We start from the raw sequence: 17178 nt of genomic DNA on the forward strand, positions 1-17178 counted from the left end.
TTTGTCGGCACACTTAAGCAGCCAGGTTGCAAATGGACTTTTTGGGTACTATACACCTAATACATTATAAATACAAAAATGCCCGTTACAGTTCGGACGAGAAATTTAGTTATTAACAAATAAGGGTCAGAAATGGCAGTTCTTTTGTTAAAATCGCTACAGGTAAAAATAGGGTAATTAAATATCTTATTTATAATATTCTTCTTTTAGTAGATGAGCCAATGTTTAAAATGGCACTTTATGAATTTTGGTCCGACCATTATTTGTTGCTTCGGAAATTGCAAAATAAGACTAAAATTTCGAAAAAAAATTTGTTATAACTTTTGCAAAAATGGCCATAAGACTTTCATATTGCATGAAAAGTTGAGTCAAGCAGTTCTTATAATGCACAAAAATTTTTAAGACGATTCGTCAATTGGTTTAGATTTTATTCAATTTGTTTATCGCAAAGAGCTTTTTTTCGCAATGCCATTGTTCATAAAATACTAATGATATAGCATTTCTGTGAAAACTACATGAAAGAAGAAAAGATATACTTTCAAAGTATTGAAAAAAAATCATTAAAAAGTCGTTTTTGTCACTTCGAAAACAGTTTACTAAAATAGAGTCATTTTTGGCTTGTAAACAATTTGAATAGCTTTGTTAATATTGACTGTAGAGTAAATTTACTTTGGGATTTCAAAAGCTGATGGATGAATTTTTCATAGGTTAATTAGGGTCGAAATTAGCCACTTTTATTATTTAATTCACAGTTACTTATATATACATAAAATTCTCCTGTAATAGTGTTGGTTACCATACTACTCCGAAACCGCTTGGCCGATTTTTATTAAACTTTACACGTATATCCTATAGGACTAAGAATAGGTTTTAATCTATTTTTCATACCCATAAGTTATAAAGGCGGTTGTCCCCCTGACATTTTTTAAAATTTTTTTGGACAAAATTATCTATTTTAATTTTTTATGATGTAGAATTAAAAAATACATACAACCCTTAATTTTCACTCTTCCATCACCAACCCCTATTTGTTAATAGCCATCTATATATTTACATCTATAAAATTCTCCTGTCACAGTGTTAGTTGCCATACTCCTCCGAGACCGCTTGACCGATTTTTATGAAATATATGTATACCTATTCGGTAGGTCTTAGAATCGGTCGTAATCTATTTTTCATATCCCTGAGTGATAAGGGGGCTTCCTCCTAACATTTTGTAATGTACTCTATAAGACTACGGGTACATACAAATTTAAAAAATTATGATCAAAATCCATCAACACGCTCCGGCGATATTTATCGCAGCATGTGTTTGAAAAATCAGTTTCATTTTTTGAGTGCACGGATTTTAATAATTACCCTCCATTGACCACGAATCGATTTCGTTAGGACGTCATTTTTAAAGCTTTATTAACCACTCTGTTGAGGTTCAAAGTTTACTCAAACCTTTACACATAAACTATATATCTTCAACTTCAAAATGACTCTAGTTCGGTTGCTTAATTGTTATAAACAAAAGTAGCCGTCAATTAAATAAAAAAAGTGGCTAACTTTGACCGTAATTGACCTAGACGAAAAGCTTTTTTTGAAAATTGGTATAAAAATACCAGTTTTTCAAATACCTACCATTGTAGTTTTAGCCTACAGTCAATATTAACAAAGTTATTCAAATTGTTTATAAGCCAAAAATGACTCTATTTTATTAAAATGTTTTCGGAATGATAAAAATAACTTTTTAATGATTTTTTAAATAATTTGAAAATATGGCTATTGTTCTTAAATATGGTTTCAACAGAATTGCTATATCATTATTATTTTCTGAACAATAACATTGCGAAAAAAAAAGCTCTTTGGGATAAACAAATTAAATAAAATTTAAACTAATTGACGAATCGTGTTAAAATTTTTTGTGCGTATACGGACTGTTTGACTCAACTTTTCATGCAATATGAAAGTCTTAAATTCATTTTTGTAAAAGTTATAGAACATTTTTTATTTTAGTAATTTTAGTGTTATTTTGCAATTTTCGAAGCAACAAATGATCTTGGCTCATCTACTAAAAGAAAAATACTATAAATAAGATATTTAATTACCGTATTTTTACCTGTAGCGATTTAAACGAAAAAACTGCCGTTGTTGACGCTTATTTGTTAATAACTAAATTTCTCGTCCGAATTGTGACGTGCATTTTTGTATTTATAATATATTAGGTATATAGTACCCAAAAAAACCCATTTGTAACCTGGCTGCTCAAGTGTCCCGAACATGGTAGTGATGTAACGAATATTCGTATTCGCATTCGCATTCGCGAATATTCGCATATTTTTGCATATTCGCATTCGTATTCGGATTCGAGAAATTTGTGCGAATGTATTGCGAATATAAATATCAGAAAAAAAAATAATTTAAAGGAAATATTAGGTTGATAAAATCAATATCTGTTAATTTCTTATCTTATTTATATTAAGAAATGGTAACTTTACCTTGTATAATCACATTATCAGCCTTCACTTTATATTATTATTTGGTATTATGTAGTAAAGCTTAAGATTCAGATTGATTTACACTAAATATCAATTAACTTTTCATTATAAATTTAGAAAACATGTCAAAAATAGACACAAATTAAAAAAAACAGAATATTCGCATTCGCATCCGCATTCGCGAATGTCGGTAGCAGATATTCGCATTCGCATTCGTATTCGCGAATGTTCAAAAAATGACATTCGTTACATCACTAGAACATGGTATATTTTTGCCTTATTTCCCTGACGTATAGTTGTGAACATAATATTTAATAAATCATACCTCTACCATTTCCTCGCCGTAAACAAAAACTTTAGCGGCAATGTTATCTACAACTATTTTGATAGTTGGGGCATAAGCTACGCCCATTTTAATTTTATCGTTATAATCAGGTTTCATTGCCAGTAAAACGAAGATACAGGTGTTCCCTTGAGAATGTCCAATAAGAAAAGGTTTTTGTTTTGTTTTTTCTAGTATGAAGTCTATGTTGGTAGCTAGATCGTAGATGGCTATTTCATGAAACCTAAAAATATAGGTATGGTAAGGAAAGGTATATTGGTGATACAAGTAATTTGGTGATAATTTTTAATCAGATTACCACACAGTTTCCTATGCAAGCACATTAAGGTGATACAGTAGCGATCAACAGGTAGCCAAAACGCGTTCCAAGATTGCGGCTGTAATTTTAAATATTTTTTTGAGATATTTGGCACACTTATTCGTAATATAATAAAGAATGGCGATACAGAACCCAATTTGAAAAATATATTAATATGTGGAAATTATTCTGTAATTAAATACAATATTAAAAAACGATCCTGTACCGCCATTAAGAAGAACAAAAAAATACACTTTCTTCAAATAAACTTTTTTATCCGATGCCTAGATTTTGTGTCATTTTGGAACTACTAATGAAATAAAAAATTTTAGTAGTTCCAAAATGACACAAAATCTAGGCATCGGATAAAAAACTTTATTTGAAGAAAGTGTATTTTTTTGTTCTTCTTAATGGCGGTACAGGCTCGTTTTTTTAATATTGCATTTAATTACAGAGTAATTTCCACATATTAATATATTTTTCAAATCACGCTCTGTACCGCCATTCTTTATTATATTACGAATACGTGTGCCAAATATCTCGAAGAAATATTTCAAATTACAGCCGCAATCTTGGAACGCGTTTTGGCTACCTGTTGATCGCTACTGTTTCCTCTTAATGACACAGCGGTAGTACGTTGTTACGAGTGTAAGCAGGACAAACATATATTACGATTTCGCAATGCGCGCACCCGCTTTTAGTAAACAGACTGTTTTGACCGTTGCGTTGTTCGACAGTCGACAATGGAGCCATTTCTTATTGAATGTGAGAGACGGTTACATACTTATTGGAATAATTGCTGTTTTCTTTATAAAACTTTATAAACCATTCAATAAACTAATTATCAATAAAAAAAGCTGCATTGAATTCGTGATTTAGCCAAGGTAAGCTAAATTCCTTACATTGCTGTTGTTTCACCAATTTTTCTAACCACTATCACCAATATACCTTACCGTGTCACCAACTTACCTAACATAAGTTTGTGTGTCAATTTGTCATTTTCTATCATTAGTATTATATTTTTGTTAAATTAACTCTTCTAAAGATTTACTTCAAATAATAAGTAACATAATAAAGCAAAACTTATTTCTTGCTTAGATGTAAAATTCCTATATTATTAGCATTTTTCATTTTTATCACCAATAAACCTTTCCTTACCCTACCTATACCTATAGTGTAAGATCCAAATATAGGTCGACCGGCACCCATCTGATTTACGGATGAAACATTTTTTCATCCGGAAAATGCCTTTCATGCCTTTCATGCTTATCAAAATCGTGTCATAGCCAGAGATATGTCAACAATAGATCTGGCTAGTCATATACTACTCAATGCATCGGGGTGTAACGCCGATATCAAGTACGGTGGTCTAGCTATCTTTGTCTGTCGTGCGATATCCTTAAGGGGGGCCGTAGGGTTGAAATCATTCACAAGGAAAAATATTTCCTGTGGTTGGTTATATACCATGTAATACAAAAAAAACAGTAAAATCCTGTATAAAAGGTATATTTAAAAACCCTCAAAAGGGCCACATCAAAATCACATAACTAGTTTTCGACTGGTTTACCAGTCATCATCAGTGCTTACCTAAAATGAATATAACCTGATAAAATAATACAAAGATATTGAAATTTTGACTACGGTTAAAAAAATTATCAGTTATACTCACGTGCAATGTACATGCTAGCCACCAAGATAGTATTTAACAAAAATATGTGGGTCAAAGCCCAGTAAAAGAAGTCCGTCAAGGAAACATTGGTTTAAAAAGCTACATTAAATATGGATGTTTAAAAGATTTAGCTAATCTGCCCTAGGTAACATCTGAGCTGTGGATTTGACTTGTTTACATGTTAAAAGTATGATGGCAAGTGACAATGAGATGGATAGGACCTCTGAACGATGACAAGACAGAAATGACAGTTCCACAGGAAGTTAAAAATTAACCTGTCATATTTAAGACTAAGGTGTACAGCATGTTAAAATTAGAAATGATGTAACAACACACTCCATTGTGAAAATTATCATTTAAAATTTATTAAGCTAGTTGTTATAAATAAAAATGTATTCACGTATACTGTAAGTGCAGTTAGGCAAACCACATTACACAAAAGTTTCGTATTCGATAACTAAATTTAGTAACTAAATCTTATTATCAAGAGATCTAAGATTTTAAAAAAGCAATTTTGTTGATTTAAATTTATCGAATTTATTTAACTTATTGGTAGCTGTTGGAATTTGTGTGGGTAAGTGTGTAAGAGATCACAATGGGGGTGACTGAGGTGTAAAAATGTCTTAAATAATCTGGGGGATGTATCATTAAGAAAGCACAAGCTCAAACTTAGGCGACTAATTCCTAAAGACCTCGCAGGCTGCCCGGATCCTTAAGGGTCCAAAAACCAAAACCGTAATAGGATGATGACAGTAGGGGCTGGGGGTATGAGATGTTTGTGAGGAAATTAGTGGAAAAGGAACATGAACGAGACCCAGAAAGAAAATTATACTATTGATTTGGTTTTACTAAAAGATGAGTGTTATATTTTGGTAAATCAATATTATTTCAAGAATTTTCTTTTTTTAAATATAGTGAAATTATTTTTAAATTAAATAACCATATTCAGTAGTACAATTCATCGACTATTCAAGAAAAATTCAAAGAAAAATATTGAAAAATAAGCCAACAGTGATAAATTTTTAAAGACACCTCAAAAAACAATGAATTTTGCGGTGGACATCAGAACTCATCATTGGATGAGTACAAAAAATTCAAAAAGATTTTATTAGCTTACAAGTTTCTCGAGGTAACGCTGTCGAGTTTTTTAGTTTTATCGACTTTTGACTTTTTGATATAACTCAGAAGTCAAAACAATGATTTTTTTTTTGCAAAAAAGGTGAAAATCTACATATTTATTATTGTTAAAGAAAAAATAAACATAAAACAAAAGATATCTCGACAGCGTTACCTCTTCTTCTTCTTCTTGTGCAACTCCTATGGGAGATTGGAAATCATCAAGGCTACCCTGACTTTGTTTACAGCTGACCTAAAAAGTTCATAGTGGTGCAGCCAAACCACTCTCTCAAATTCCGCAACCATGACATTCTTCTACGGACTGGGTTCCGTTTTCCTTCTATTTTTCCTTGCATTATATTTTAAAGTAATGCGTATTTATGACCTCTCATCAGGTGACCCAAATACTCGAGTTTTCTTCGTTTTATCTTTAACAAAATATCTGGGTCTCTTCCTATCCTTCGTATTACTTCAAGATTTGTGATTCTTTCAACCCAACTTATCTTCAGCATTCGACGGTAGCACCACATCTCGAAACTTTCAATATTTTTTATGTTGTTCTGTTTGAGAGCCAGGCCTCTACACCGTATAATAGCGTGTTAAATACGTATCCTCTTAGCATTCTTAATCGTAGAGGGATGCTTATATCTCTGTTGCAGAAGAATTTTCTCATCTTTATGAAGGTGGCCCTGGCAATCTCGATACGTCTTTTTATTTCATTGTTTTGGTCTCCAGTTTCGTTTATTAAAGTTCCCAAGTATTTGTAACTTGATACTTTTTCAATTTGAATGCCGTTTATACTAATATGTGCTGGTTGTGTCATGATTTTACTGAAGACCATATACTTGATTTTTTTGATATTAATGTTTATGCCATAATTGTTGAAAGCAATATTTATGTTTGTAAGTAATCGTTGTAATTCTTCTACTGTTCTTGCAACTAGTACAGTGTCGTCTGCGTATCGAATATTATTTACAACCTCTCTATTGATTACGATTCTTTCATGTGCTTGCAAAAGGGCTTCCTGACAGATGCTTTCACTATATACATTAAATAGCAGTGGTGACAAAATGCATCCCTGTCTTACTCCTTTACGTATTTCTATTGCTTTTGATATCTCATTTTCTATTTTGATGTTAGCTTTCTGATTCCAATATAAGTTGAGAATTATTCGCAGATCTTTATTATCTATGTCTTTTCTTTCAAGAATGTCTCTTAGCCTATCGTGGCGTACTCTGTCAAACGCTTTTCAAAATCGATAAAACATGCATGTGCTTCTTGATTAACGTCTAGGTATTTTTGTATAAGAACATTCAAACCGAAGAGATCTTCTCGAGTACCTAGTCCTTTTCTGAACCCCATCTGCGTATTACTAATATCTGACTCCAACCTTTGATAAACTCGGTTGTGGATGAGTTTTAGAAATATCTTTAGTAGATGGCTCATTAAAGATATTGTTCGATGTTCTGAACATTCTTTTGCATTGGATTTCTTTGGCAGTGTAACGAATGTAGACAGCAGCCACTCTTGAGTTATAATACCAGTATTGTATACTGTGTTAAATAAGTGCAATATTATACCTATTGATTCATTATTCAAGAGCTTCAGTAATTCAGTAGGAACCTCATCGGGTCCATTTGCCTTTCCAGTTTTAGAATTTGTAAGTGCCATTTCTATTTCACATTTTAGGATTTCAGGTCCCGTTTTACCATTTACCTGGACAATGTTATTTCTGTTGTCCTCAAACAATTTTCTTATGTATTCACTCCATCTATTAATTTTTTCTGTTAAGTCTATAATAATATTTCCGTCTTTGTCCTTAAGCAAACTTATTTGATGTCTTCTTTGGGTTCCTGTAAGTTCTTTTACTTTTTTATGTATATTGAATGTGTCATACTTTCTTTCATAGTCTTCCATTTCTACCCATTGTTCTTTAATCCATGATTCTTTGGCCTTCCTTATTATTTGCTTTATGTTCGTATCAACTTCTCTGTATTTTTCTGAATTATTCTTCAATTTGCGTCTTTCATCCATTAGTTCTAGTATGTCTGGTGCCATCCACACCTTTTGTTTCTTTGTAGATTTGGTTAGGCGTTACCTCACAAAATCGCAAAAGAAAACATATACAAAATTTCAGGTGGATCGGTAAAGTAGTTTTTGAGTTACAATGTCTACAGCCTTTGAAAAAAGCAGTTTTGAGGAAAACGCCTTTAAATTATTGTCAACTTTTATTTTCAATTTCTTTTTGTCTGTCAAATCGTAAAGTGATGCACACCGGAATATGTTTTTGAATCGCGGAGTAATTTACAAAAGAAAATGAGAACAGCTGTTGATCGTTGTTCACTATGTTCAAGCGTGCTGGCGCGAAACTGTTGCAAAGCAAGTCGAGGGTATGGATATTCAATACTATCTCCTTACCTCCCTACCTTCGACTCGCTTTGCAGCATGTTCGCGCCAACGCGCTTGAGCGTAGTGAACAACGGTCAACAGCTGTTCTCATTTTCTGTTGTAAATTACTCCGAGATTCAAAAATATATTCCGGTGTGCATCACTTTACGATGTGACAGACAAAAAAGAAATTGAAAATAAAAGTTTACAATACTTAAAAGGCGTTTTCCTCAAAACTGCTTTTTTCAAAGGCTGTAGACATTGTAACTCAAAAACTACTTGACCGATCCACCTGAAATTTTGTATATGTTTTCTTTTGCGATTTTGTGAGGTAACGCCTAACCAAATCTACAAAGAAACAAAAGGTGTGGATGGCACCAGACATACTAGAACTAATGGATGAAAGACGCAAATTGAAGAATAATTCAGAAAAATACAGAGAAGTTGATACGAACATAAAGCAAATAATAAGGAAGGCCAAAGAATCATGGATTAAAGAACAATGTGTAGAAATGGAAGACTATGAAAGAAAGTATGACACATTCGATATACATAAAAAAGTAAAAGAACTTACAGGAACCCAAAGAAGACATCAAATAAGTTTGCTTAAGGACAAAGACGGAAATATTATTATAGATTTAACAGAAAAAAATAATAGATGGAGTGAATACATAAGAGAATTGTTTGAGGACAACAGAAATAACATTGTCCAGGTAAATGGTAAAACGGGACCTGAAATCCTAAAATGTGAAATAGAAATGGCACTTACAAATTCCAAAACTGGAAAGGCAAATGGACCCGATGAGGTTCCTACTGAATTACTGAAGCTCTTGAATAATGAATCAATAGGTATAATATTGCACTTATTTAACATAGTATACAATACTGGTATTATACCTCAAGAGTGGCTGCTGTCTACATTCGTTACACTGCCAAAGAAATCCAATGCAAAAGAATGTTCAGAACATCGAACAATAAATTTAATGAGCCATCTCCTAAAGATATTTCTAAAAATCATCCACAACCGAGTTTATCAAACTTTGGAGTCAGATATTAGTAATACGCAGATTGGGTTCAGAAAAGGACTAGGTACTCGAGAAGCTCTCTTCGGTTTGAATGTTCTTATGCAAAAATACCTAGACGTTAATCAAGAAGCACATGCATGTTTTATCGATTTTGAAAAAGCGTTTGACAGAGTACGCCACGATAGGCTAAGAGACATTCTTGAAAGAAAAGACATAGATAATAAAGATCTGCGAATAATTCTCAACTTATATTGGAATCAGAAAGCTAACATCAAAATAGAAAATGAGATATCAAAAGCAATAGAAATACGTAAAGGAGTAAGACAGGGATGCATTTTGTCACCACTGCTATTTAATGTATATAGTGAAAGCATCTGTCAGGAAGCCCTTTTGCAAGCAAATGAAAGAATCGTAATCAATGGAGAGGTTGTAAATAATATTCGATACGCAGACGGCACTGTACTAGTTGCAAGAACAGTAGAAGAATTACAACGATTACTTACAAACATAAATATTGCTTGCAACAATTATGGCATAAACATTAATATCAAAAAAATCAAGTATATGGTCTTCAGTAAAATCATGACACAACCAGCACATATTAGTATAAACGGCATTCAAATTGAAAAAGTATCAAGTTACAAATACTTGGGAACTTTAATAAAGGAAACTGGAGACCAAAACAATGAAATAAAAAGACGTATCGAGATTGACCTTACCTCCCTACCTTCGACTCGCTTTGCAGCATGTTCGCGCCAACGCGCTTGAGCGTAGTGAACAACGGTCAACAGCTGTTCTCATTTTCTGTTGTAAATTACTCCGAGATTCAAAAATATATTCCGGTGTGCATCACTTTACGATGTGACAGACAAAAAAGAAATTGAAAATAAAAGTTTACAATACTTAAAAGGCGTTTTCCTCCAAACTGCTTTTTTCAAAGGCTGTAGACATTGTAACTCAAAAATTACTTGACCGCCCCACCTGGAATTTTGTATAGATATATATTTTCTTTACACATTCCTTAAGGTAACAGTGTCGAGATATTTTTTGTTTTATGCTTATTTTTTGTTTAACAATAATAAATATGCTGATTTTCACCCTTTTGATTTGAAAAATTGCTGATTTTGAAAAAAAAAATCGTTGTTTTGACTTCTGAGTGATATCAAAAAGTTCGATCAAATCAAAAGTCGATAAAACTAAAAAACTCGACAGCGTTACCTTGAGAAACTCATAAACTCGTCCACGACCTAAAAATTCATTTTTTTAGGTGTCTTTAAACATTTGCTACCATTGGCTTATTTTTCAATATTATTCCTTGAATTTTTTTTTGAATAATCTATGAACTGTACTGAATATCCTTATTTAATTTAAAAATAAAATAATTCTACCATACTTAAAAAAAATGTGCTTGAAATATTGATTTTAATCCCTTTACGGCCCCCCTTAATGACACCTTTCACACGATTTTGATAGGCAACTCATGCAATTTATATTTGTCGATGTATGAAAATTAATAAAAAAAAATGTTTCATCTGGAAAGCAAATGGGTGCAGGTCGACCTATATTTGGATCCTGTACTACTAGATAGGTACTATTAATAAATTGGCTGTGAGTTTCGACGGTAGCGCTCTCTCGCGATTTGAAACTTGTACTTTTCTGATAAAATTGGTGTATGTGAAATATACAAAACGAGAAAAATAGATATTTATCTAGAAAAACATAAATTATGAACTGAAATATTATTGTAACCTGATTACTGAACGAATGCACAGAACTAATAGTAAAAGTAATTATGTTTTTTTTTTGTATTTTATTCATTATAATTTTAATATTTAATATATAAATACGTGCGATTGGCGGCTTACGCAAGAGGCCATTGAGAAAAAGAAGTTTATGTGAAATTTAGAGGTTACCTCTGTTTTTATTGGCTGCGTGTTTCGTCGGTAGCGCTCTCTCACGGTTTGAATCTTGTACTTTTCTGATAAAATTGTTCAAATCCAATACACAAAACTGCCACTAACAGCGCTGGCGAAAACTGTCAAATCCCCTCTACTCAAGGCCCCCGCTAAAATATGTGCAAAGTGTGCAATGCACACGGGCGCCATCCTTTAAGGGCGCCAAAACCCGGGGTCCAAAATTGCAAAAAAAATTTGGAATAAAAAACAAACAAAAAAAACAAAAGTTAATTTTAAAATAAAAGTTGAAAAATTAAATAGGATTAGGTATAAATAGGAGAAAAATATGAGAAAAACAAAATACTTCGGCCATATAATTAGAGGACCTAAATTCCATCTACTTAGCCTTTAATACAAGGAAAAGTGGAGGGAAAGAGATGGATTGGTCGAAAGAAACTTTCATAGTAGCGTAATATTAGACAATGGTGTGGAACCACAGTAGAAAAATTATTCCTCGAAGCAGCCGATACAGAAAGGTTTCAGGGACTTGTAAACATGATGATGGCCAACGTCTGAATATGGACACGGCACCTAAAGAAGAAGAAGGTGTAAATACGCACGACATTTTATCAGTATTCCAGTTACTGCTGATTCGTATGTGAGAGAACATGTCAGAAGTCGGGCATTTTAATTTATTTTATTATGATTTTATTCTGTTTGTTTCATTTTGATAGTTTAGTCACAGTATACTGTGGTTTAGTGTACAAAATAATAGTCTATTTACTCACGGTTTTTGTTGTGCATTTTAAAGAACCGCTTGTATTGACGTGAAATTTGGCATACACATAGCTAATATGGCAAAGAAAAAAAGTGATATTGTGCCCAGAACTTTTGCCTTGGGGGTGAGTTTTACCCCTTCTCGAGGGTGAAAAAACATATGTTCAGAATAAGCCCGGAATTAGATAAATTGACTAATAATTTTAAGCAACTTTAGTTTAATAGATTTTTTTCACTAAGTCAATACTTAGTTATTTGCGTGTGAATATGTTCATTTTTCAACAAAAAACCCCGTTTTTCGCAAATAACTCAAAAAGTATGTATTTTATCGAAAAAAACGACCTTTGTGACTGCGTCATAAAACGTAAACAAGCGTTAAACAACCTTCAAAGTAGAAAAAAGGGCAATGAGAAAACCACGAAATTGAAAAAAGGTACAAAAAGGAAAATTTTTGAACACAACAGCTCCGAAGTTATTTCAGAAAGTGAACTGTACCATGATGATGAGTTGGACAATCTCGTGTTAGATCAAAATAACTTCTGTGTATTGTGGTGATGGTAGCAAAAAAGACGAGGTATGGTGCAAGTGTTCGATATATTGTCAATGGTCTGATGCCATGTGTATACGACAGGATAGTCCAGAAGGATATAAACTGCTCGTCAAAAGTTAGGGATATAGAAAATTCTGCTGATTTTCATAGTTGATTTTTTCGCGAACAGACGGATTCCGCTATTTTTTTTATTTTAGCCTTTTCTTTAGTATTTACACAGTTCTGCAAAGGTTTACTCAAACTTAATTTTGGAATTATACCGGGTGGAAGAAAAAAATATGTTTTTCTTGTGTTAAGTTTGAGACACCCTGTAGGGAGAACGAGGTACAAATGTGAGTATACATCAGAATAATATTGTAGTCTTATGTTTTGTGAATATGCTGTTGTTCGAATATCCCTGATATCTTTAGAAACAAAAAAAATAGACGGTTTTGTAATTTAACATGTGTTTTAACCGAAAAAAAAAGTTTGAGACATCTTGTAGGGAGAAAAAGGCACAAAGGTGAGTATACCCCGATATTATGTTGTAGTCTCATATTTTTTTAATATTTTGTTTTTTTAATTTCTGGAATATCTTTAATAACAAAGAAACTAGACGGTATTACTCTTTAATATGTTTTTCTATGTTTCACATGTGTGATGTGACGCATGTCGTCAGTTAAAACACATATTAAAGAGTAATATCGTCTAGTTTCTTTGTTGTTAAAGATATCAGAGAAATTAAAAAAAAATATATTCACAAAATATGAGACTACAACAAAATATCGAGGTTTACTCAACTTTGTGCCTTTTTCTCCCTACAAGGTGTCTCAAACTTTTGTTTCGGTTAAAACACATGTTAAATTACAAAACCGTCTATTTTTTTATTTCTAAAGATATCAGGGACATTCAAAAAACAAAATGTTCACAAAACATAAGACTACAATACGACTTCGATATATACTCCCATTTGTACCTCGTCCTCCCTACAGGGCGTCTCAAACTTAACATAAGAAAAACATTCCTTTTCTTTCACCCGGTATAAGTACAAAAAAAAGTTTGAGTAAACCTTTGCATAACTGTGTAAATACTAAAGAAAAGTCTAAAATAATAAAAAAAAATTAGCGGTATCCGTTAATCTGTTCACGAAAAAATCTAATATAAAAATTCAGTAAAAATTTTCTATATCCCTAACTTTTGACGAGCAGTTTATCTGTGACTACTACTGCAATACTTAGATTTTTTTTAACATATCTTTACTTGGTTTCTTATCTTTTTTCGTATATTTGTTTGCTCTTTTAATATTTATGTTCAATAAGCTACATTTTCGACGGTCATTTTTAAGTTCTATTATTGCGCACAGTTATCCGACATATGCGCACCATTAGCCGAATAGGTCGGGCAATTGTGCGCATTACACTAATTGGAAATTTCGCCTCTCACTCTTCTACTGTTCAACCATTCATTAAATGCGGTCCCTACCAATGTACCTAAGCCTTTGAAGTATATGTTCAAAAAATTTGGAAACTGAAATGTTTCAAGTTTGTGAATCACTTAAATCAGACAACAGGTTTAGGAAATTCAAGACATCAAAAATAACCCATTTTGTTGGTGGCCCGTTTTCTCTGATGTGCAATGTATTAGCCCAATAAATGACCGTTTTGGTGTGTAATTTCCAGGGGCAACTCCGAATTGCATGAAAATTTTGATTTAGGTTCTACTTACCCTCCACTTCAAAGTTGAATTTGTGCCGTTGGTTGCTTTTACTTAAGGGGTGACATTTACCCCTTCTCGGGGGGTGAAAAACGTGTGTTTAAAATAAGGCCGGAAATGGATAAATTGACTTATTTTAAGCACTTTTTGTTCTATAAAGTTTTTTACGTAAGTCAATACTTTTCGGGTTATTCGCGATTTAAAATGTTGATTTTTCGACAGAAAAACTACGTTTTCAGACCGTTTTTCCCAAATAACTCAAAAAGTAAATATTTTATCGAAAAAAATATTTTTGGCAAAAGTGTAGCCTATAAAAAAATGAAAAAAATGGTGTACCAGTAAACTCTACAAATTGAGTAGAAGCAAAGTTGTAGCTCATGAAAAGTACGTTATTATTCGTCTAATTCCAAATCGAATAATTTAACGCAAAATCACCAAACAAAGAAGCGTTTTTCGGGAAAACCTTATTAACATTTTTATAGTATCGAAAAAAAGCTTATTATTTGTTTTTTACAAAAGTTTACAGCATCAAAAATAAACGAGTTACACTGAAAAAAAAAAGTTGGCCCCTTTTTTGGTAAAAAAAATAGTGAAAACCTCCCTCTATTTAGCACCCTAAATGAAATTAATCGTTTGGCTTTACCATCTATTTTAACTGTATGTGTATTGTTTATATGATCTGTAAGTTTGATTGGTTTGAAGTGCTTATTTTTGAAAACATTTGGTTTTAAAATAAAAAAAAAATTCTAAAAATTTTTGAAAAATTTAATTTTTTTGCAAAATTACTTAAAAAGTATTAGTGATAAGAAAAATCTTAAAGAGTAAAAAAATGTAGGTTTTGCTATTATAAATATGCTAGTTTATTTTGTTTCTCCATAAGACAAAAATTGGTTAAGATATGGCTGTTCAAAATTTGCATACACTCGTGATTAGTGACCCATTCAAGTTTTCTCAATTATAACCCTTTCAAAAATAAACACTTTAAACCGGTGAGACTGACAGATCATATAAAAAATAGATAGGTAAGTAAATTGTTTGTAAAGCGGTAGCGATTAATTTCATTTGGGGAGCTAAACACGGCGAGACTATCATGATTTTTTACAAAAAAAAGAGGGCCAACTTTATTTTGAGCGGAACTCGCTTATTTTTAATGCTAAAACTTTTATTAACAATTAAAACAAAGTTTTTGATAAACACTTTAAAAAAGTTTAAATGGGTTTTTCCCGAAAAGTGCTTAATTTTTCGGTGATTTCACCTTGAACTATTCGATTTGGAATTAGACGAATAAGAACGTATTTTTCATGAGCTACAACTTTGTTTTTATTTGATTGATAGACTTTACTGATACACCATTTTTTTGGGTTTTTTATAAGATAAACTTTTGCTAAGGATATTTTTTTCGATAAAATATTTACTTTTTGAGTTATTTGCGAAAAACCGTCTGAAAACGTAGTTTTTTGTCGAAAAATCAACATTTTCAATGCCAAATAACTCGAAAAGTATTGACTTACGTAAAAAACTCTATAGAACAAAAGTTGCTTAAAATCAGTCAATTTATCCATTTCCGGTCTTATCTTGAACGTATGTTTTTTCACCCCCGAGAAGGGGTGATTGTCACCCCCCAAGTAAAAGCAACCAACGGTACAATTTCAACTTTGAAGTGGAGGGTAAGTAGAACCTAAATCCAAATTTTCATGCATTTCGGAGTTGCCCCTGAAAATTACAATTCATTTACTGGGCTATATGTGAAAATATAAAATAAAACTGTTCAATTTTACTTACGAAAATTTCCAATATCTTCGACGTTTGTTTATATTGTAGAACTTATGTCGTTGGGATTTCCAAAGTCCTCTTGCATTTAATAACCAGACATCATACCCGCTATCTGCAAGTGCATATGCTAGTCCTTTTCCTGGACCCAGGAGTAGAAAAATATCTATACTTGCACCCAGGCCATGTACCAATAGAACTGGGCTTCGGTTTATACTGTCAGTTAAGTTTCTACCATATGGTATTCTAAAGAGGTGAGATAATAGTGGTCTTTCGATATTACTTAGGACAACGAGCAAGAGGAAGACCGAGACCTATGTATCAAGACAACCTAGAAAATGATTTGAAATCTATTGGAACTAGAGCATGGAGAAGAGTTGCCAGAGACAGGGGCGAATGGAGGATTGAGGCTTTGGCTCATAAAAAGCCGTAACTCCACTGATGATGATGATGAAAATTCGATAAAACTAAAAAACTCGTCAGCGTTACCTCGAGAAACTCATAAACTAATAAAAACTTTTTGAATTTTTTGTTTACCATGATCCAATGATGAGTTCTGATGTCCACCGCAAAATTCATTGTTTTTGAGGGGTCTTTAAACATTTGCCACCGTTGCGTTGGCTTATTTTTCAGTATTTTTCATCCAATTTTTCTTGAATAATCTATGAGTTGTACTAAAAATGCTTATTTAATTTAAAAATAAAATAATTCTACCATACTTGAAAAAAATGTCCTTGAAATATTGATTTCAACCCCTACGGTTCGGAAAATAAGTCCGAAAATGGAGAAACTGATTAATTCTAAGCAACTTTTGTTCTATATAGTTGTTTCACAAGTCAATAGGTACTTTTCGAGTTAATTGCGAAAGAAAATGTTCATTTTTCCACAAAAAAAAAACAACATTTTAGAGGGTTTTTCGCGAATAACTAAGTATAAGTACATCATCGAAAAAATATTCGTAGCAAAAATTAAGCTTATGAAAAAAATTAAAAATTGTAGGTTCTTATTCGTCATATTCCAAATTGAATATTTTAATTTTAACGTGATATAACCAAAAAATGAAGCAATTCTCGGAAAAAATGCATTAAAACTTTTTTTTTAGCTTAAAAAAACTTTTGTAACGGGATCTAATTAAGCATTCAGAAACTCAGATTTAATTAAGTCAATTCAGT

At 32.2% G+C, this 17178-nt stretch overlaps 1 protein-coding gene across 3 annotated transcripts in view; it reads right to left on the reverse strand.

The window, feature by feature from the left end:
- The window catches only part of LOC126891825 (lipase 3-like), a 199613-nt gene that overhangs the window by 137533 nt on the left and 44902 nt on the right, over positions 1–17178 (reverse strand). Inside the window, exon 3 of one of the 3 annotated variants that reach the window (XM_050661106.1) lies at positions 2809–3049. The exons of the other annotated variants lie outside the window; for them this stretch is intronic. Within the exon in view, the coding sequence (XP_050517063.1) occupies positions 2809–3049 (241 nt within the window). The remainder of the gene's footprint in view (positions 1–2808; positions 3050–17178) is intronic. 3 annotated transcript variants of the gene reach the window in all.

Source organism: Diabrotica virgifera, chromosome 9 (genome assembly GCF_917563875.1).
Source record: "Diabrotica virgifera virgifera chromosome 9, PGI_DIABVI_V3a".
In the NCBI taxonomy this organism is placed as follows: Eukaryota; Metazoa; Arthropoda; class Insecta; order Coleoptera; family Chrysomelidae; genus Diabrotica; species Diabrotica virgifera.